The following is a 22,781-nucleotide window of genomic DNA, read 5'->3' on the forward strand; positions in this document are numbered from 1 at the left end:
TCCATCTTGTCCAAATACATATCCATCCACCCATCTAACTTTCCATTCATCCCCTTACCTATCCATCTACCCATCCATCTACTATCTGTCCACACATCCAACTTCCCATCCATCCATCTCTCCATCCTCCATCCACACACTTATTATTCAACAGCCATTCAGTGAGCACCTGGTGTAGCTGGCACAGTGTTGGGTACTGAAGCACCAATATGAGTAAGACATGAATCTTGTCCTCAAACCCTTCTCAGGGTCGGGGAATGCAATGGGAGGAGCCAGTGGAAAGAAAGAAGCTTCCTTCTGAATCTTTTCTTGCCCTGTGATGACAATGTCAGGACTTGCCTTTTGTTGGCCCTCTCAGGGACACTCAGTCACAGTGGAATCCTAAAACTGAGAGGTCTTTTGAGGTCATTCCCTACTGGCACATCCTGCCAAGTGGTGACCCAGCCTCTGTGACTCTCCCCTGTGATAAAGAGCTCAGCACTCCTGTGGCTGCTCATGTGCTGTGGGGCCAGCACAGACCTGGTATATCCCTGTCCCCAGGCTCAACTGTGTACACCTGCATGCTGAACCATCGAGGGGGCACAGAGAGTGACCTCACTGTTAGCCGCCTGGACCCTGGGTCCCAGGCCTCCCCACTGGCCCCCACCTTTGAAGGTAAGAGAGACCTCTGGGGGTACAGGGGACTGTGGCTGCACCCCTGCTCCAATAACAGAGTGGCCGTTGATGGCAGGACGCAGGGGGCTGGTCTGGTCTGTAATTACTCATGCCTGCCATGGTCAGGGCCTGGGACATTAGAGGTCTCACCTCCACTGTCTGCAGGCCTCCTGCAGGCAGCAATGCCGGAGTGTGGCACACTCAGAAATTATGTCTTTGAACCTTTCTGCACCATGGCATTTGAGAGCAGTGTGGGCGTGCTCAGCATGGCTGCCCGGAATAGTGTGCTGAGCCTAAGACCCTGCTTCCCACTCAGAGGGGTTAGCTCCTTTCTGTCACCAGCTGTGCTCTGCCAGCTTTCTCAGTGCCCACATAACTCCTGGTCTCAGACTTGGAAGGTTCTTAAAGGATAGCTAGGCTAATACCTGGATTGCCCTCTGTAGTCCCTCCACTTCTACTTGTATGCCCTCTGTGATGGGGAACTCAGTACCTATCATTCCTTGCTTGTATAGCCCTGACTACTACACTGAGCCAAGGTCTGCCTCCCATTATTTAACTCCCTGGCCCTGCACCCTGGTTCACACAGAAGCAGCTTCATGTCTAGGCCTGTAACCTATCTCCATCAGGGAATAAGAAAGCTAGCTGAGATTTGCAGAGAGCAGGATACATACTGGTTTCCAGGAAGGGACCCCATGACCACTTCTGAGAGACTGGATTTACAGAGGGGAGAGATATTAGCTGGGGGGCTTGCCACCAAAATGTGCCCCCTGAGGAAAGGTTCACTACTGGTTGAGAGGGCTCAGCCCGGTTAGAGAGCTTGGCTGCCACCTGGCCCTAGATGAGTGTCTGTGCTGATAGCCATTTAACTGACAGCCCTATGACCTGGTTCTCTGAGTCTCGGTTTTCCCATCTGTGAAATGGCGATAAGAGGACCCCTTTACTCCAGGGCTGCTGTGAGGCAGCAGCCCTGGTGGTACCTGGAGGGCTGGGAGCAGCCTCCCCAAACCTCAGTTTCCCCTCTGTCATGAAAGTGCATTACAGACTGAGTTACCCACGCCCCCAAGAGTGCATAGTGATGTGCCCTTCCAGAGAGTTCCAGTGGATTCTGGTGGGTTCCAGTGGGTTCTCTGAGTTGAGGGGTACTGAGCATGTGTTGTAGGAACCTGAAGGGAGAGAGCAGACTCTGGAGAGAAGGGAGGGAAAAGTGCTAACTGGTTTGTGCAGGTGGCACTTCTGGGTGCGAGGAAGTGACCGCCTGGCAGACAGTTTGCATACTTGGGCATAGGACCTCCAGTGTGTGTGACAGTAGGAGGGCCTGAGGCAGTGGCCCTGGGACAGGCAAGGTGAGAAAACCAGGTGTAGAATCTGACTTATTTTTAGGTTTAAAACTTTCCATTCCTGCTATGAATATACAGGGAGCTCTGGTAGCGTAGTGCCTAAGGCACTTGACTACTAACCAGAAGGCTGGCAGTTCAAACCCACTAGCCACTCCTCAGAAGGAAGGTTGGGCAATCTACTTCCGTAGTGATACTGCCTCAGAAACCCAAGGAGGGCTCACTATGAGTCGGGTCCGACTCCACGGCACATAACAATAACAATGTGAATATACATGTCAGTTAAATATGCATGTATATTTGATGGATGTATTCATTATTCCAGTACATCAGATCACAATTAAGTCAAGAGCCTGTGGTCACGTCCACTTGATCAGGTTGTATGCAAAGCAGGTGTCCATCTTAAATATAAATTTAAAATATCTTTATTGAGTTTTAAGACTATTACAAAAAGAATACATGTTCAAAGGGACTATTTTGACAATACAGAAGAGGTTAGAATGAAAGACGTTCACAGCCCCCACCAGCCCCGGCCTAGGTGATACAGTGGCAGGCAGTGGGGAGGCCGACCTCTCCCCACTGACCTTGCTCCTGCCCCAGTTGTGCTGGCCCTGAGCCTGGACCCTGTGCTGCTCACTGGCCTGGGGTTCAGGGTGCAAACGTTGGTATTCAGTGGAGGTGACCGAGGATGGTGGCCTAATGGAGGCCAGGTCCAGCTGCCATCCCTGCAGACCCTGGGTGGCCTCAGTCATTCTCACACCCTCCTGGGAGCAGTCTTGGATGGCCACAGGTGGGCTCGGACCCATGGGGTCCAGGGGCCCAAGCATCACAGTGAGTATGGGGGATGACGGAACGCCTTTATCTGGCACAGGGCTGAGGACACTTGGGGAGACTCAAGTCCTCAGGAACCCCAACATCCTGTGGTATCCCAGCCTGGAGGTGGGGAGCCTCTGGGAACAAGAGGTCTCTTTGGCTCCTACCCCCTATTGTGCTCATTAGTTTCAAGAAGAGGAAGGGAGAGGCAATACTTGGCAGAGCCTGGCTGGTGTCGTGAGGGTCTTTCCTCTAGCAGATGGCTCTCAATAGCCCTTGGTGTGGGTGGTATACTTCTGCCCATTTTACAGACGAGGAAAGTGAGTCTCAAAGAAGTGAGTGAGGCCAGAAAGTAACAGAACTGGCCTTTGGACCAGGCTACTTCGATGCCAAAGTCTGTGCTTTTCCCAAGACAATGTCCTCCTGGGTAGGAGGTGTAGCGATGTGGAGGGGTCTCCAAAGGGGCATATGGTAGGAATTTGGGGCACAGGTCTTTCTGCCCAGCCATGGCTCATGGACAAAAGATATGCATGCATAGGCCTGGTGTGGAGACTGGAGTGAGGTCCTTCCAACAGGCTGGGCCCCATCTGCAATAAGTGTTCCACTGGTGTGGCAAGGCAGACAGGCTTCCTGGAGGAGGTGATGCTTGAGATGGACTCGGAGGGGAGGGGGGATAGGTCAGGCCCTCACAGGGCAGCAGTGGCTCCCAGACAAGAACATGCAGGAGGTCCTAGGAACAGAGTGAAGCGGACCAGAGCCAGGGTGTGGCATGGGGCGGGACGGGGGGTGGTTAGGCCATGGGGGTCCATGGGCTGATGGGGAAGGCTAGCCAGTCCTGAGGGCTACAGAGAGCAAGGGTATGATGTGGTGATATTTGGGCTTTGAGATGATGGCTTGGGACTGGGACGGTGGGCTGGGCCAGCAAATGAGAATCCTGGGGGCTGCAGAAAGGCCTGGGAGAAGAATCCTAGTTGGGATCCCTTTGGGATATGACCCCAGAGGTGGGCACACCATAAAGGTGCTCGAGGAAGGCTTCCTGGAGGTGGAGAGCTTTGAGCTGGGTCTAGAGGGACTGGCAGGATTGAGGGAGTGAGGCACACATAACTTGTGGGGTGATGAGATAAAGAAGCCCAAGGGCTTGCCTTGATGGGGTGGGAGGAGGGTGGTCAGGACCAGCTGCTGCCGAAGGTCTCGGCTGAGAAGTTGAGCATGTACTTTCTGCTCCTTGTCCTCCCCAGCCAGGGTCCCTGGGATGGGGTTGTCTCAGCTGTACACTTCTAGGTGAAGGGTCCCAGCCCAACTGGGACCTTCCCTGCAGAGCAGCTCCTGGGCAGCCCACAGCCCAATTCTCCTTCCTGTCAGAGAAGAAGCCAAGCATAGCTATTTTTCAATTACAGTAGGTGGCTGTGTGATTATCACCCTGACATGTTGTTCCACTTGCAGTTGGAGACCTGGGGGCGAGTGGGGCCGGGGGGGGGGGTAGCCAAGGAGAAGATGTCCCCGCCTCCCAGGCCTTCCTCCTAGCTGCCTCCCACAGCCACTGTGTCCTCTGGCCCTGACTCCTTGCCCACAGCCCTGCAGGGAGGGCTTGGAGCAGGCTTTGGCTGCTTCCTGTTCTGGCCCCTTCCTCCTCCTTCCTGCCTAGCAGCCCAGGGAGAGGCAAGAATAGATGGTGCCCATGGGGTAGAGCATAGCCCTCAAAGGACTGGACCCTGGGCATGGGCAACTTCACCAGCACCATTCTACTTCCTGGTGCTGTCTGTGTGCTGGGCTCCTGAGTTCCTTCATCCAGTTGCATCCCCATTGCAGGACAGAAAACTGGGGCCTGGGGAGTGATTCAGTGGAACTAAGTGGGAGGGGGCTGTCAAAATAAGCATGAAGATTGGAAGGCTGGGGGTGCATAGAATAGAGGTAAAGGAAACCAACACTGTGCCTCTGGTCTGGGGCTTCCCCAGGCCCCACCCCTCACCATGAACACTCCATTTCACCTGGCTCAGGTTGTCACTAGATGTTGGCAACAGCCCTGCTTGATGAGCCATATTAACCCCTGTCCATGGATGAGGACCTGGAGGCTGAGGAGCTGGTCTGAGGTCACAGCTTCCGGGGGCACTGCCCCTCAGGATGCAGGGCTGGGGGACTTCCCTCAGCTCCTTAGTATCCGGATGGTACTCCACAGGTTGGAGTCTAAACCTGACGGGTGCCAGTCTTCCCTCAGCCCAGGGGCAGTGAGGAGTAGGAGTAGTACATGTAAAGTCCCACACAGAGCCTGCCCCAGTAGGAGCTGTGGGAGGGAGACATGGCCACATGGTAAGAGTCAGTCACTGCTCTGGCCAAGGCAGGGGCCCCGGAGACCCCATGACCATGGAGATTGGAGTGAAGAGGAGCTGTGAGGACATTGAGGCTTGGAGAGGGAAAGGATATGCCAAGGTCACCCAGCACTGGTGGAAGGTCAATGTAGACCTTAAGTCCTGAGCTCTAGAATCCTGCTAGGACATGTGTTCTAGTCAGGAATTCTTAAAGTTTTCTGGATTAAGACCCTCTGAAAAGTGGATGGGAGGCTTGGGCAAACCCCAAGAAAGTCCTCCCCTGATATGACCTTCAGGGATCCCTAGTCCTGAGCCCATCCCTCTCACCACAGTGAAGGGTCTGCATTTGGAGCTGCTGGCATGAGGGGTCACTGTGGGGTTTGGTAGGGGGAGGCTGGGCATCGGGGCCCTTTTAGGGTCACCATGGGGCTTGGTAGGGGGAGATGGGGCATTGGGTCCCTGGAGAGTCACAAAGTTCTGATCATTGTCATTCATGTTGAAAGAAAGAGCATTTCTATTCTTGACCAGGCGGCCCTTGCCCCCTCTTGCTGCCTTGCTTCTTCACCCCTGTACTTTTTCTCTACAACCAGTTCTTGTCTTCCAGGTGATGGCTACTACCTGGCGGTGGGCGGGGCTGTGGCCCAACACAATTGGTCGTATATAACCAGTATGCTACAGGACCAGCAATTCCGGTGCCAGCTCATTGACAGCTCTGAGGACCTGGGCATGATCAGCATCCAGGGGCCAGCCAGGTGAGGAAAGGATGGGGGCCATGTATCTGAACATACCTGGGACCTGGAACCTGGTCACTCACCTGGGGCCCCTGGTAGAGCCACTTGCTTACTAGAATAGGATAGTCTGGCTAACTATACACCCTGTGAACCACCAGAGACATGCCAGAGAAGGCATTTTCAGGAAAGTCCTTCATCTGCAAACTAGATGGAATTTGATAGTCATGTCTGAGGACTGATACAGCATCCAGGGCTCCTGGGGACTCTGGGCCATTGCCATAGTCTAGGTATGACAGTGTACCACCTCGAAGCATAACTACCTGCCACCTGGATCATTCTCCTAGTTCCAATAAAAACCCCAAGTTGGGGATGCTGCATGGTAAAAATTAACATTCTATGAGTCCCATCTTAGGGTGATCTATTCAGCTACCTGTGTGTGCAGTGTATGTCTCCCAAAAGGGCCACGAGTATATGTCAGGGACACTGCCCTCCTTGCAACATCCTCCCTAAATACCTTCAATGACAAGGTACATCTGCATATGGACCTGTCACTCATTCAGTCATTCACTCTATAAGCATCTATTGAGCCTGCTCCTGCACAGTCCTTCCTTGTGTTTAGTGAGCCTGCTCCCCATCAGTTGTTCACTCCTCATTTGAGCCTACTCCCACTCAGTCACTCACTCCTGCCCAATTGTTCCCTCCATAAGTGTTTACTGAGCCCAACTGAGAGGAATCAGGCCCCTGGATGCCAGCTTACACATGAGCCACAGCAAGATCTTAGACTAGGGCTCCCTGGCAGTGTGCACTAGGAGAGCTCCCTCCGGCTGTGGTGTGGAGAAGAGATGGGGAGGGGACAAAAGTGGAAGCTTGGCATGTCTGAGATTTGTGGAGTGCCTGTGAATTGCCATGCCCTGAACCACAGTTTCCCCTAATCCTGAGAGTAGCCCTTCCAGGTGGACCTGGGCTTTAATGATGTCCCACTTGTTCTAGGGTAGAAGGAGCAGTGGGGGCAGGGCTTGGCTGGAGTTTCAGACATGGGACTCCCCAGCCAGGGTCTGGACAGGATCACCAAGGCAAAGAGTCTCAGGAAGCAAAATGGCCCAACACCGAGTGTGGGCCACCCAGTTCTCGGGTCCAAGAGATGACTGAGAACAATCAAAGGGCCTAGGCAGGGGCAGGAGGAGACCAGTGGGCAAGGGGCCCCTGAGGCCAGGTGAGGTAGGGGCTTCAAGGAGAGGGTATGAGAAGCGCCCCACGGTAGTAGGGCAAGTGGGATGACGGCTGGGGACTGACTGTTGAGTATGACCACATGGGGTCTGGTGGAGTCGTTCAGAGCAATGGCTGGATGAGGTGTGTTGAGAGAGGAGGAGAGGAAAGGACTGGGCCTGGTGAGCAGAGGCGGGCACCTTATGACATGGCACAGACTGCTGGCTGCAGTGTGTGGGTCAATGCAGTAATGCCAGTTGTGAAAAGTGCCCCGGTGTGGTGGGGGTAGCTCTCACTTCTCCTTGGGTGAGCTGGCCTCCACACCTCTGGGGGAGCCTTGGAAGCAAGGGAAGGGATGGGCTATTTTTAGTGTGGAGGAGGCTGCTCTGAGGAGCAGAGTGGGGGCCAGAAAGACAGATGAAAGGGCAGCCTCAGGGGCTGCGGGCTGGGCCAGCCTCCTCCAGCCTCATTATAAGCTGCTGCAAGCGGGTGGGCAGGGGAGACAGAAAGCCGAGCTCTCCTCCTCTTCCCGGCATTTCCTCACTTTCTCCTCCAAAGTGCCCTCTCTCTTTCTCTCTCTCTGAAATAACCCAAGTTTCTTGTATGAATAATAACGTTACTGCCACTGATAACTTCCCTGAACTGCTTTGTGGGAAGTACTCTTAGCCCAGTGCCTGCACCTTAGGAGGTCCAATATGAGCTGCTACTTGAGAGAACTTTCTGGAAGCATTCCATAAACTGCACTGGCCAACACAGTAACCACTAGCCACATGTGCCTATAAAAAAATGAAAAAGGGGCGCTTGCAACTGAGGAACTGAATGTTTAATCTGATTGCATAGCTTACATTTTATTTATTTATTTATTTATATTGTGATTTGGGTGAAGATTTACAGAGCAAATTCACTTTCCATACAGCATTTCACATATACTTTGTCTCATATCATTGACCAAGGTTTACCACAATGTAACAGCTCCCCTCCCACTTCCTCCCCATAGTTACCTCTTCCCAGTGTCCATCCTTCCATACTCTCCTGCCCCCTGAGCTGTCTCCCTGTGCATAAGCAGCCCTTCTTTCTCCCAAGATTGTTCTCTCCAAGGAGTGTATCTACTTGAGGCAAATGTTTAACTCATATGCCTGTTTTTTGTTTGGCTAGAAACCACAGGTGTGGGTTCAGTTCCAGACCTGAAGGGCAGCTAAGGGCCTAGTCTCAGTGGTTCCACCAGGCTTTATTGGACAAGCAAACCTGGTAGCCCCCTTTTTTTTCTCCAAATGACTTTGAGTTTTGTTCCACATTGTTCTCCCTCTCTATCCAGGATCTCCTACATAGTTCCCCTTCCAAGTGGTTGACAGTGGTAGCCAGGCACCATCTAGTTCTTCTGGTCTCATAGTTGTATAGGCTGCAGATCGGATGGTGTACCAGTCGCTAGGACTAATTGTTTCCATGAATTTTGATTGTCTTCATTCTTCTTTGCTCTGGACAAGGAGAGACCCAGCGTTGCATCTAGATGGCATCTTGCTAGCTTTTAAGATCCCAGTCACTACTCACCAAAGTAGGAGGTGGAACAATGTTTTGTATAGTATGTTATGCCAATTGAGCTTGATGTCCCCTGCAACTATGGTCCCAAGCCCACAGGTTCAACTACTCAGTCCCTCTGGGTAGCTGGCTGTGACCAAACAGTGACCACAACCTTGCCCCTTGTCAGCTCTACTATACACCTGAGAATTCTGATCATTCACGTAAACTTATAGGACCATTGTCTGCCAACCCTATCTATGTTCTTGGATACACTCCCCATTTCATAGACATACCTAATCGTTTAGCCTGTCCACCCATCTATCCATCCATATACCCATGCTTGCCTTCACTGACAATGCAGTACTGTATGTGCAAAAGGGTTCGTATTTGTTGTCTGTACCTCCCATGTACCTCTCTATGTCTTTCTCATCTTCAATGCTGCCATATTGGTCACTCATATTTGGTACATTGCCCTTCTCTTCACCCAAATCAATACTTATCTCTATCTAATAGCCTTCCCTCCCCTCCTCTCCCACCCCTGGTAACCAACAAAGAAAATTTCCTTCTATAGATAAACCTTTCCTTAACTTTTACAATAACGGACTAATACACTATTTGTCCTTTTGTGATTGACTTATTTCACTCAGTATAATGTCCTCCAAGTGCATCCATGTTGTGCAGTGTTTTGCAGATTCTACATTATTCTTTAGCGTTGCATAGTATTCCATTGTGTGTATGTACCAGAGTTTGGTTATCCATTCCTCAGTTGATGGACATCTAGGTTGTTTCCATCTTTTGGCTATTGTAAATAGTGCTGCGATGAACATGGGTGTGCATGTAACTGTTCTTGTCATGGTTCTCACTTCTTTAGGGTATATACCTAGTAATGGAATGGTTGGGTCAAATGGTATTTCTAATTCCAACTTTTGAAGGAATCGCCATACTACTTTCCACAATGGTTGTACCATTTTACAGTCCCACCAGCAGTGTGTGAGAGTCCCAATCTCTCCACAACCTCACCAGCATTTGTTATTTTCTGTCTTGTTGAACTTTGCTACTAGTGCTGGAGCAAGATGGTATCTCATTGTTGTTTTGATTTGCATCTCTCTAATAGCTAATGATCGTGAGCATTTCTTCATATGTTTGTTGGCCACTTGAATATCCTCCTTGGTGAAGTGTCTATTCATGTCTTCTGCCCATTTTTTAATTGGCTTGTTTGTCTTTTTGTTATTGAGGTGTTGGAGTTTTCTATAAATTCTAGAGATAAGTCCCTTGTCAGATATGTTATTACCAAATATTTTTCCCCAATCTGTAGGTTCTCTTTTGACTCTTTTGGAGAAGTCTTTGGAAGCACATAAAAATTTAATTTTTAGAAGGTCCCAATCATCTGGTTTCTCTTCTGCTGTTTGTGCATTTTGAATTATGGCATAGCTTACATTTAAAGAGTCATTGGTGACCAGTGACTTCAGGGAGCCCTTTGAAAGTTACTGACACAGGTGTTTTGTGTTTATTTCCTCACAATGGCCCTGTGGGGTGGCCTCACTGTCCTCATTTAGCAGACGAGGGAACAGAGGCCCCAAGGTGGTAACTGGAGGAGCTGGACTTGAACCTGGGTCTCCTGACTGGGAAGTTCGTGCCTCCAGCGCCCCCTGCTGTTTCCTGGGGGAGGGACAATCTGCCGTCCGGTCCCCAGCCAGTGCTCTGTAGGATCTGGGTTCTTACCCCATCTTTGCCGACCCGTACACGGCCTGGCTGAATGCCACTGCTCCTCAAGAATCCAGCTGCCCCCACAGGCACTGTTCCAGCCTATGGCCCTTCTGACACCAGGGCCGGGTCAGAGCAGCCCGCCTCTTCAAACCCTTGGCCCCAGGGCAACTCCAGGGCCTGAGGAGGGAGGGGGCACCAGAGCAAGCACCAGACCTTGCATGCAACCATCCCTCTGTGCCCTGAAGTACTGGACCCTAGTGAGTTTCAGTCTCCAGGGTGGCAGCCATGTGGGTGCTGGATGGGTGTTATGTAAGGATGCTGGCAGGCTGCCCACAGCTGGCACCTCAGTCAGTGTAGCAGGTGGCTCCAGCTTTGGGGAGGTAGGGGCTAGGATTGGCAGCACTTCTGGGCAGCAGCAGGCCCCTCTCCTGCAGTCCTTGCTAGGATGCCCTGCAAGGTAGAAGTGGTGGTATCTGTGCTGACAGACCAGCCACACAAAGCCAGGCCATTCTCAGTCACTTAGATTCAGAGTGCTCTCTTATGCCAGGCACATTCAAATAGGGCACTCCTGGTTTAGTGGGGGGTAAATGTCCCCAGTACAAGAGATGCCTGATGAGTGACATATCAGGGCTGTGGCACCCCAGACAAGGGGCACCCTAGCCAGATTGGGATTTAGAAAAGGCCTCTTAGAGGAGGTGGCAGCTGAACCAAGACCTGAAAGATGGCAGTTAAACAGAGGAGGGGAGGAGTATGGAAGGCCAGGAGAACCTGCAGGTGAACTATATAGACTTGGGGGGCCTGGTGGGCAGGGTCCTGAGCCTTGGCCCTAAGCTCCTCCCAACTGTGTGATATAGTGGCATTAGATGTTACAGACACACGCTCAGTTCCCAGCCCATGCACCTCGTGTGCACCACTTGTCAGCTGCTGTGATGCTGAGTAGGTTTAAGTGGAGCTTCCAGACTAAGACAGACTAGAAAGAAAGGCCTGGCAATCAAATTCTAAAAATCAGCCGATAAAACCCCTTGGATCACAATGGTCCGATCCCCAACTGACTGACCATGGGGATGGCACAAGACCAAATGATGTTCATTCCATTGTGCATAGGTATGGGGTCACCATGAGCCAGGGGCTGACCAGATGGATAACTGCCCCAGGCCTCACCTTGTTCATCTGGGGGCACATGGACAGTTTGTCTGTGAGTCTGGGTCTCCAGAGGGCTAGCATCCCCATCATTATCCCACTGAAAAGCAGCGTTCTCACAGACTGTGTTTTAGACATGTATTTGTCTTGGTATGTTTTATTAATAATGTGTTCATTGTCCAGCTACCCATGAGGACAAGGGCTCATTCTGCTCACAGCCATGTCTCCAGTGCCTTCCTGGCCCAGGGTCCAGCACACAGGACTGTTTGTTGATTGACTGACTGGCTTTGTTCTTGCTCACAGCCGGGCCATTCTCCAGAAGGTGCTCGATGCAGACCTGAGCAACGAGGCCTTCCCTTTCTCCACCCACAAGTTGGTGCGGGCCACCAAGCACCTGGTAGGTATAAGTGGGTCATTTGCCCTGGTCTGTGCGTAGCAGTGGTGTGGTGCAAGGGACACAGTCCAGGCTGGGACTGGGGAACCCAGGTGCCCTTGGCAAGGCTTTTTACCTCTCCAGGCCTCTGTCTTCAGCTGTGGCGGGGGATGGGGTTGGGCAGTGGGAACCTGGAGGAGAAGCAGGGGCAAAGCTGCAGTGGGGCACCCCTGCTTCCCCCTGAGTGTGGCATACAGTGGGGTCTCCATCCCTCCCAGGTGGCAGGTCCTGGTTAAGTTCCTATCAGGGAATGTGGCCTTGGCTTTGCCAGTGCACAGCTGCTTCAGGTGTCCTCCCCTTCAAAGATGCTGGTGGACACATCCTCCCAAGACAGAGATGTGTCATTTTCTCCGCTCTTCTGGAAATAACAGTTGTGGACAGCTGCCTAATTAATGGGCCCACTGTCTCCTCATCCTCTCTAGCATCCTCACACCCTGGCCACCTGGCATGCAGGCCTGGTGGGGAAGGGGCTGAAGCAGAGCCTGGGCCAGACCCCCACAGAGCACCCCTGTCTTAGTTCCCTAGTATTGCTATAAAAGAAATACCACAGATGGGGCCTTTAACAAAAAGAAATGGACTGGCTCGTGGTTTAGGAGGCTGGAAGCCTGGATTCAGGGCTCCAGCTCTAGGAAGGCTTCCTCTCTATATCAGCCCTTGAGGAAGGTCTTTGTTTTTTCTGGGCTTCGGCTCCTGGGCAATCTTCATGTGGCTTGGCATCTTTCTTCCCCTCTCTCTGTTACTTTTGTTTGCTTGTTTAATCTCTTTGATATCTCAAAAGAGATTGATTTAAGACACACTTTGCACTGATCCTGCCTCATCAACATAACACAGAAAACCCATTCCCAAAATGGGATTATGTTGTTATTGTTGTTGTTGTTATGTACTGTGGAGTCCTTCTTGGGTTTCCGAGGCAGTATCACTATGGAAGTAGATTGCCCAACCTTCCTTCCAAGGGGTGGCTGGTGGGTTTGAACAGCCAGCTTTCTGGTTAGCAGTCAAGTGCCTTCGGCATTATGCTACCAGAGCTCCGGATTATAGCCACATATATACAGGTTAGGATTGACAACACATATTTTGAGGGTACCCAATTCAAATCATAACAACTCCCAACCCTGCTGCAGCTCCATGAAGTCCAGAAGTCAAAGCCTACCTCCCCTGAGGTCACAGATGAAGTCTGGTGCCAGGGCTCCCTAGCACCCAGCTCTGAGCTGGAGCTTCCCAGAGCCATGGGTTCCAGCTCTGGGCCACTGTGTCCCCATCCTTTTCCTGTCCTGGATGGGCCTGGTTCCAGCTCAGGGCTGCGTCCCCATCCTGGCCTGAGTGTGTTTGTTGGAATATCAGTGTCGTGCTCTCTGCTTTGACTTCTCCAGTGTGCGAGGAGCCAACAGTGACAGAAAACAGCCACTGCTCACTGTGCCTTCCTGCGGGCCAGGCTCCATGAACAAGGTGGAAGTTTCTGTATCGTTTCTCAACCTTGGCACTATAGACGTGTGGGACTGGATTTTTGTTGTTGCTGTTGTGGGAGTTATCTCATGCACTTCAGGGTGTTTGGGAGCATCCCTGGCCTTTGCCAACTAGATGCTATATCACCCACAGTCACAACAGCCAAAACTGTCCCCAGACAATGTCAAATGTCTCCAGATAATGTGAAATGTCCCCATGGGGGGCAGAATTGCCCTGTGAAAACCCCTGTTAAGGAGCTCCCCTGGTGAAGTGGTTAAAACACTGGGCCACTAACCAAAAGTTCAAACCCATTAGCTCCGCAGGAGAAAGATGACGCAGTCTCCTTCTGTAAAGATTTATAGCTCGTTAACACTGTTCTACTTTGTCCTATAGGGTCACTATGAGTCAGAATCAATTCCGTGGCAGTAGATTTGTTTTTTGGGGGGAGAACTTTTGTTCTATTAGTGCCCCTGTTTGTCAGCAGCTATGTAAGTCACAGTGGCAGCTAATGGCCAGGTGTGTTGTCCAGCACTCCTCCCCAGCAGCAGCCAGGACAGGAACCATTATCCGTGGGGTGGATGAGAAAACTGAACCTCAAAGGGGCTGGACAGCCTGCCCAAGGCCTCCTGCAAGTGAGATACAAAAGCACACCAAAACGTGCAGATGAAGTGGAATGTTCTGGCGAAGGGATGGCCAGGCAGACAGCTGGATTTGGAGCCCGCCTCCCCGGGGTCGACCTCCTGCGTGCTGCTCTGGGGCTGCTGTTGGGAACGTGCTGAGGTACATGGATAGGAGAGCAATCTTGGCTACAGAGAGGCTGAGGTCCAGGGGGGATGACTCTGGGTCTTGTTCGCAAATAAACAACGCCAGGAGGACGCCAGAGCGAGGCTGCCAGAGTGGAGCTGTGATAAAGGAGGCTGCAAAGCCACTGGGCCTGGCCCCCGCTGCTCCGTCCCCCTTCCTTCTCCAGAGGCTGCAGGGGCAGGAAGCTGGGGGCGTCTCTGTCTAGTTTGCTTCCTGCCTCTTTGGTGCAAAGCTGCCTGCTTGGACCAGAGAGGGTGGGCACACCGGGAGCAGCACAGCCTGACCCCAGGCCACCCTGGCTGCAGCTCCGACCCTTCAGCCCCCACAGGGTCCATACTGTGTCACCTGGGCTGTGACTTGCCGAAGTTATAGGCTAATTGGCATTTCTTCCACTGAGCTAGGCTTGGCCTGCATGTGGCTCATTGTGTGTGGGGAGAGAGGACGAGGTATGAAGACCCCCCGCTCCCATCCAGGCCAAGTGCCCTCTCCCAGCAGACAGGCTTTGTTCTTGGACAGTCGGCTCCCTCCCCCAGAGCCCGTTCCAGGCCTGGCCGCCTCCCCAGGCTTGATGGGGGCTGCACCCTCACCTCCAGGGCTGCAGGAGCTGGGCCAGGTCTTGGCACAGAGAATTCAGAGGCCAGGATGACTGCCCTTGGTCACAAGCTGACCTTTATTGTTTTGTAAATTTTGTAAAAAAAAAAAAAAAAGGTATTTTATTTTTAAAATAATGTTTATTAATCTGTTTCCATTGGTAACTGTGGAGGGTCTACAGGCATGCAGGCCTGAGGCTTGAGTCCAGACCTCCCTTTCCAGCTTGACTATTTGGGGTGCCACCCTTGACCTCTTCAAGCCTTAGTTTTCTCGTCTGTGGCGTGGGGGTGCTGGGGCTATGGAGTAGATTACGCAGGATGCTGGCAGAGCACGTACCAGGTGCAGTGTCTGGTGGAAGGCTGACAGTCCTCACTGTCTCGTCGTAGAATATGAGAAATTGATAACACATGGGTGGATGGGGGGAAGTCCCTCCTGCACCCCCCAGGCTCACAGTGGTGTCTCGCCTCCTGTCTTCCTTCTGTGTCTATAGTCACCCAAGTCTATTTTGGTGGAGTCATCCTCTCCATTCTGAGCCCATCTTTATTCTCTTATAATGACATCCTCTTCTGCTCCTTCAAATATTCTTTGAGAACCACTTTTAGTGGCCAGGTGTCTTCCTGTCCTGCAGCTGCCAGAACAAAGCACCAGAGAGTGGGCGGCTTCTAAGGACTGAGTTGTGTGGTCCCCGGCTCTGGAGACCAGAGGCCAAACTGGGGTCTCGGCCATGTGGATTCCTTGCAAGGCTCTGAAGGAGAATCTGTGCCAGGCCTCTCTCTGGCTTCTGGGCTGTGCCCTGAGTCTGTTCAGATACCCTGAATTCTTTGGTCCCCTTAAATGCTATCTGGTGCTGGCTGCAGTGTCAATGACACTGCCGTTAGTGCAAGGCTCTGGGCTGGGGGCTGGAGCTGGGCCAAGCATTCCCAGGGATCAACTGGAGTTGGACCAACCAGATGCCGCAGGAATGCATGTGTCTGCGCAGTCAGAGGCCCAGGATGACGAGGGGACCAGGAGCCGCAGGCCCAGGGGTGGGATGATGGGACGGGTGAGAGTAGCCTGCCAGACATGACCCACACTCATACAGCAAAGACTATTGGGAGATTCCAGCTGAGCGCTGTCTTTGTTTTGCAATAATTCTTGTCTGAGACATTGGATCCATCCTAGAATCCCATGATCCTTGGATTCCTCAAGGAAGAAGAGAGCAGTGGGGAGAAGTTTATTGTCCATTTGCAGCCAACTGACCAGCTGTTCTTGCTTCCCAAATACTCGCCTCCAGGCCAGCGAGCTTCCCTGTGGAAACGCTCCCAGTGTCTCCTAGTGCTCAGCTTGGCAGGTACTGGGAGACTGGATGTTCCCGGGCCTCGGAGGACGGGCCCCCTGTGCCCCGCTAGATCACAGGTGCTGGCTGGAAGCTCATTATGAGGTGGGCGATAAAGTGATTTTCTTCTGAAAGTTAATTTCAGGTTAAAAGGAAATTGGATTTCATTTCTTGGCACTGTGATGTCACAGCCATGGCAGTTAGAATCTGATTAGTTCAGGACGGAGCCTTTACTGTCTCATTCGCACACGTTACATAAACAGCAACAGGCTAATCGAGGATGTGGGGAGGCCACTATGTATCATGGAGTGAGCATTTGCCAGTTGTGTGTCAGCTGCTGCCTAGAAAATTGCTTTGTACAGTCTTTGTGGATTAGAGAGCCATAGGAGGCCACTGCAGTGTGTGGGCACAGTCGATAAAGCATGTGGCCACAGAGCCAGCGGCACATGTTCCCTACCACTATCCCAGTGGAGGGGAGAGGGAGATCTTTAGGCACTGAAGTATAAGAGCCAGTCTTGGCTGGGACACAGGTGGTGGGGCTCTGAATGAGCTCAGGCTGTGTGCTTAAGGCCCAGTGAGTCCAGAAACTTATCACCTCATCCTTTCTCTCCTCAGCATCTGCTGGGGACCTGGTCCAGGGAATAGTGTCTGTCCTGACTCTGTAGACTCCTGCTATTGTCTGCAGAAGATGGTGTGGGTACAGACATGTACTCCAAGGGTGAGCTTTCCTGTGAGGAGTGTCGGGGTGGTCTTAGACAGATCTAGGATTCCTGGATTTGGAAGATGAATCCTGAGGACTGGACAATTCCCACAGAGCCTGTCAGATTCTTGTAGAGGCTCATGTTTCAGAAGCACATATTTTATTTATTCTTATTCTTAGAAAATTGGTTTTCAATCATTATCCCCAGCATTACCACCACCATCACCACCACCATCACCACCGCCACCGCCACCACCACCACCACCATTACCATCATACCACCACCACCTGCCACCATCGCCACCATCACCATCACTGCTACCATTACCACTACCACCACTGCCACTGCCACCACCGCCATCACTGCCACCACCATCACCACCACCACCACAACCACCATTACCACCATCACTACCATCACCACCACCACCATTGCCACCATTACTACACCCATCACTACCATTGCCACCACTACCACTACCATCACTAGTGCCACCATCATCACTACCACCATACCATACCAACCCTCTGTGATTCCCATGGCAAATAGGAAATATTGAGTGTGCCCCTGGTGTAATGTTTTTAGATTCAAAGATGTCTTGGGGTCTCTCATCCAACCCACTGCCATCAAATCAATTCTGATTCATAGCGACCCTATAGGACAGAGTAGAACTGCCTCACAGGTTTTTAAGGCTGTAAATCTTTAAGGAAGCAGACTGCTTCATCTTTCTCCCATGGAACATCTGGTGGGTGCAAACTGATGACCTTTTAATTAGCAGCCCAATGGTATAACCACAGCACCAGAACAGCTCCTTAGGGCTCTCTAGGGGATTTGAAAAATGAAGATCTACTGAACCCACCATCAAGAAGAACCTTCTACTATGAGTTCAAGGTTGTAGGCTTCTGCAGAAGATTGCACATGCTCTGATCCCTGCCCATCCCCACATCTGGCTCCCCCAGAGATTCTCACTTATTTAAGAGATGACTGAGTTTGAAGGATGTGCCTGGTGTGTTGAGGCTGCTGTTATACAACCAAATGCCCTGGAAACTTTTAAAACGGCCATGAGCTAATGTGATATGAAAAGGTTGGACACATTGGCCTGTGTCTGGGGGCACATCTGCTCCAGCCCTCTTGCGGTATTTACTCTGGGCTTGTTCTGGATGACATACAGCCAAGAGCACCCCACAGGAGCCCTTGGCCTTTGCTGCTTTGAGTTCCAGCTGGCCTCTGAGCCAAAGCGGGGGTGGGTAAGCCAGCACCTCCTGAATTCTGAATTCTCAGCCTTGGGGAGCACCCATCCTTCCTAAGGGCTGGCAATAAGTCAGCCACACACATAAAGCTAATGCACAGTTCATTGGTGGGGTAAGCATGGAACCAAATCCCCAGATGAACACTTTATTGAGAAACAATCAATAGCTCAGCCAAGGTTGAGTATTTGTTAAGAATTCTAGCTCCAGAGTGGGAGAATCCTGGATTGAGCCCTTGCTCTGCTATTAGCTGTGAGGACTGATCAGTATGTGCTGAAACTGGCTCATATAGCTGGCAAGAGCTGATAGTGGTTCAATCATTGGTAGCTTGAAACCAACCATGGTGGAGTATTTACACCACAGGAATTGGCAAATGCAACAAAAAATGGCCACCCCCAGGAGCCAGCTAAACATTTTTGAGCATGTTATTGGACCTTGGGCAAGTGACTTAACCTTCTTGAGCCCCAGTTACCTTACCTGTAAATTGAGGATGCAAGTAGCATTGAGTAGGAAGCACTGTGCTTAGCTCTTTCTAGCAATTGGTTTGTGGAGTGCTCACGTGGACCCAATGAGGGAAGTGCCAGTATTGTCCTGAGGTGGCAGAGGAGAGAGAGGTCACACCTGGGCTCAGATTTAAACCTAATAGGTTTGTGTCACCCAAAGCTTGTGCTCTCAGACACTATGGCACCTGCTACTTTTGGGTGGCTAGCTGCTGCCTCAAGTGAACAGCTGTGAGGGCCAGGGGGCTGGGAAGCATGTTAATGTCTGGGGTCAGTGGGTGGTTGGACATAGGTGCTATAGAGCAAATGGCTACAAACCCCATTCCAGCCTGGGCCACCACATCAGTCTGGCAGGGTTGGGGACAAATGATTGCATGTAGAACTGATTGAAACTTACTGACCACCCACTGTGTGCACAGGGCCCTGGGCTGGGGGTTTCCTTGACTTAGTTTCAGTCTTGCCCTCATGGGCAGGTATGTCTTGAGTACCAAGCTTGCTGCCTGCTGGAGTGGAAGCCACGGGGACACTGCTCTGTGCCACTCTTGTGGCCTGAATGAGAGGGGCCTGGAGAGGGGAGAAACCCTGGGCCTGGATGGGGGAGAATTCCCCTCCCTGTAGGGACTAGAGTGCCCCAAAGAACTCCCTCCAGGGCTAAACATTTCTTGGCGAAGGGATTCAAGACCACACACCTTGCAAAAGGAGGGGTCGTTGGGCTAGTCATGTGTGGGGAAGAAACCGAGTTCCTAGTACTGACACTCACACGTGTGTGGGACGGGGTAAGCTCTTAGCCCTCCAGGTGGCATCTTCATATTCACACCTCCTCCAGGGGTCTTCTATTGCCTGTAAGCCACAGCCCAGGCATCTGAGCCTCGGAGATGCCCAAAGCTGGCACACAGCTCCTGTGCTTTAGCAATGATCGTATTCTCTGTGTGGGCCATTTGAGATCATCTGTCCTCCAAGTCTTCCTGATCTTTGAAGCTGCCCATGGGCTGGGGCCCAGTAGGCATAGGACTTCAGCACCCAGCCAGCCAAGGCCCTGCAGATGGAACTACAAGGCCTGTTCCAGCCCTGTATTTACAGAGCTAAATTTGCCTGCTGATAACATGACACAGAACTCTAGAAGGCAACTGGTCCATGTGGTCTAGTCACAGGGTCTCCAGCATCCTCTTGGCGCCTGTGCTGTGGGCTTGACTTCAAACCTTCCCTTTCTAACCTGGATGCAGGGTGTGTCAGGCAACCTTGGCTGTGGCCCTCTGCTGCCCCCATTGCCATTCCTGCCTTTGTCTGATCCTTCCTTTTAGGTGTACCCAGGCCAGCTGCACCTCCAGCAGAAGCCCAGATCCCATACTCTAAGAGGTACTGGGTGCCCTGCCCCCTCTTTTCTGAACTACATCCTCAACAAGTTCTGGCAACAAGAATCCATGCATGGTAAACTCTGTCTTTGTCTGAGGAGTCTTCATTTCACCTTTACTCTTCAAGGGTGTGGCCCTTCATTTGATGGTTACCTTCACTCTATACTTGGAAGACATAATCCTACAGTGAATGGCAGCATTTACTATTACCAGTAGGCATCTAGAGTCTGCCCGAGTGGTTATTTGCAGGTGTCTGCTTCCTCTCAAAATGTTTTTAAGGTCTTTCTCTCTCCCTGTCTGTCTCTCGCTCCCCCTCCCTCTGACATCCTGCAGTTACAGATTTCCTAGACAGGAATTCACTTGTAATTATCTGCTTGGCACTCACTGTACTTCTGCAGTCTGAAGGCTCATGACTGACCATCTTCAATTCTGGAAATTTCTCTGCCATGTTTTAACATAGTGACCCTCCCCCATCCTGTCTGGTGTCTCCTCTCCGAGCTTCTGCTAGACACAAGTTGGTGTGCCCACTTAGCCTCCTTGCTGGGAATCTGCTTTCTCATCCCTTCCATCTCTGTGTTGCAGTCCTGTGTTTGAGTCCACTGCCTCCCTCCTTGGCTCCTCTATCCCAGGGCCTCAAGACATGGAGAAAGTACACATCATTCCCCTCACACCCCTGGGGAAAGAGTTTGAAATGAGGCCTGATGTGAGGTCCTTCCAGGTGATCTCATGTGGTTCTGTGACTCTGCTGTTGGCCACTGCCTATGGCTTTTGTGAAGACGTGGGGCTCCATCTTGCAGGGGTCTGGACTTTTATATACCATTCACTGAGAAATGGCTGTGTGCCAGGTGCCATATATCCTATCCACCTGGTGCTCACAGGCACGTCCTCACCACATTTAGCAGATGAGGGTGCTACGGTGCCACCATCCCCTAGTCCAGCTGACCCAGAGCCTGCATCCTGAATCCCTTCCTTACATGTTTATCCCCTTTGGAAGGAACAACTCCAACTCCACCCCATCAGGGGAGAAAATGCAAGATGCCTGGAGATTCCTTGAACCTGAGACTTGGAAAAGCCCCAAAATATTCCCCAGCCCTCCCCTCCCCTTGCTGGGTAGCTGAGTCCATCTGCCCTGGCCCTGCTACTTCCACAGTTCTGGAAATAGTTGTTCAGCACCTATAGCAGCAGGCCCTGTGCCCGGTGGTGTCAAGGGGAGCAGGCCAGGCAGCCTTGGCCCTCCCTAAGCTGACGGGAATCTGGGCAAGGGACTAGGGTGGCCCTGTCCATGTGAAGTGCCAGTTCTGCCCAAGTGCCTGGTCTTCTCCCATCCACTCACTTTGAGGCACAGCCTGCATCTGAGCACAAATTCGCAATTGCAGGGCTGTTAATGGGTGGGGTTTTAAATCATTTTTCCTGTTTAGATAAGATTGGCTCTGAGCCCCAGCTCCTCCATGGGCACTCTAAAATTAGAGGCCCATGGACAAGCCGTCTTTATCTATGGCTCATACCCGGGAAACCGGGGGCAATGTCAACAGCATGTTTACTGTATCAGTTTTGAGTTTTTTGAGAGGTGTGGCAAGTGGCAACACAGAGTCAATGTGCCCATCTCAGAGCTTCTGGACCAGCTCGGGGGTGGCCACAGGTTCGAGGGTCCATGACCCCCACCTGTTCTGCATTACTCTTCAGGGGAGCTGGGCCAGGTGGACCCTCAGCTTTGACCCTCAGCTCTGAGTGGGCAGCAGCCTACAGCACTGTCTGAATGCTTTGGTGCACCCCACTCTCAGTGTCTCCTGATCAGGACAGATTCCACCAAGCACTCAGCCTTCCATGAGGACACTGTGGGCTCAAGGCCTTGCCCAAGGGTTGGGATGTGGGCACTGCTGCTAGGTTTGCAGGTAGTATGAACCCAGCCTGTGCAGATGGGTCCCACCCTTCTGGGCCCCACCGCAACAGTAATAGTCTCTATGCCACTGACTACACAAGAACCATGAGATGATAAACCTCTGTAGTCTTCAGCCCCCCAGTTCACAGTGCTTAGAAGACCTGAGCCCCAAGAGCCATGTACCCTGCCTCCCAATGTTAATAGCCCTTCCTTCACCTTAGAGATTCCCAAGAGGCTTCTAGGCACTCTCCCATTTCCTGGTGGTGAGTGGGCCTGGGCTCAAGTTTGGCTACCATCATGGTGACAATCGTGATTGTCCTCTGGTAGGTGGCACCAGGGTTCCATCTAGTCACCTGCCCACACCTATGTCTGAGCTATGACCTCCTCCCCCAGGTCCGGGCCATGAGACTATCCTTTGTGGGCGAGCTGGGCTGGGAGCTGCATGTGCCCAGGGCAGCCTGTGTGCCTGTATACAAGGCCATCATGGCCGCAGGCACCAAGCTTGGCCTCATCAATGCAGGCTACCGGGCCATCGACTCCCTGAGCATTGAGAAAGGTTGGTATGGGGTCTGGACAATGTGTGTGGCGGGTGTGTATGGGGGCGGTTGCTGCGGAGCCACACCTTGTTGGGGTCAGCATAGGGCAGCCCTCACCCACTCCACATGCACTTCCTTTCATGCTATGCCTCCTCTTTCCCCTACACAGTCTGTTTCCCCAAACCCTCCTACTGCTGGTGCACTAGGCCCCTGTGATGGGCCCTAATGTCCTGAGATGGGGGCTGGGGTTCCCTGCACCCTCATACATAAGGACTCTGAGGGACAAGCATTTGCCTGGGGCCCATGTGGTAAGTGCCAGAGCTGGGCTCAAATCCAGCATCTCAGTGTCTCTGGGAGATTAAGAAGAGTTAGATGGACCCCATGCCTTCACTCCAAGGAGGGTCGGTCTGTGGAAGGTCACTCCACAGATGGCCAGTGGAGCCTCAGTTGGAGCAGGGTTGGGTGAGCTCACTCAGCTCCTGTGTCAGCATCTGGCTTAGACAGCAGGCCCCACCCAGCCCCTTCACCAGCCCCTTCCCCTTCTGACAGTACAGGGCTAATCTAGACCAGG

The 22,781-nt window shown here is 52.1% G+C and overlaps 1 protein-coding gene across 1 annotated transcript in view; it reads left to right on the forward strand.

Annotated features, from left to right (window-relative positions):
* Positions 1 to 22,781, forward strand: part of SARDH (sarcosine dehydrogenase) — a 56,623-nt gene that overhangs the window by 27,953 nt on the left and 5,889 nt on the right. The window contains exons 14-17 of the mRNA XM_007954301.1: positions 541 to 654; positions 5,712 to 5,859; positions 11,713 to 11,806; positions 22,068 to 22,230. Of these exons, the coding sequence (XP_007952492.1) occupies positions 541 to 654; positions 5,712 to 5,859; positions 11,713 to 11,806; positions 22,068 to 22,230 (519 nt within the window). The remainder of the gene's footprint in view (positions 1 to 540; positions 655 to 5,711; positions 5,860 to 11,712; positions 11,807 to 22,067; positions 22,231 to 22,781) is intronic.

This window comes from Orycteropus afer, unplaced genomic scaffold (assembly GCF_000298275.1).
Source record: "Orycteropus afer afer isolate SDZICR_OR568_19922 unplaced genomic scaffold, OryAfe1.0 scaffold00456, whole genome shotgun sequence".
NCBI lineage: Eukaryota > Metazoa > Chordata > Mammalia > Tubulidentata > Orycteropodidae > Orycteropus > Orycteropus afer.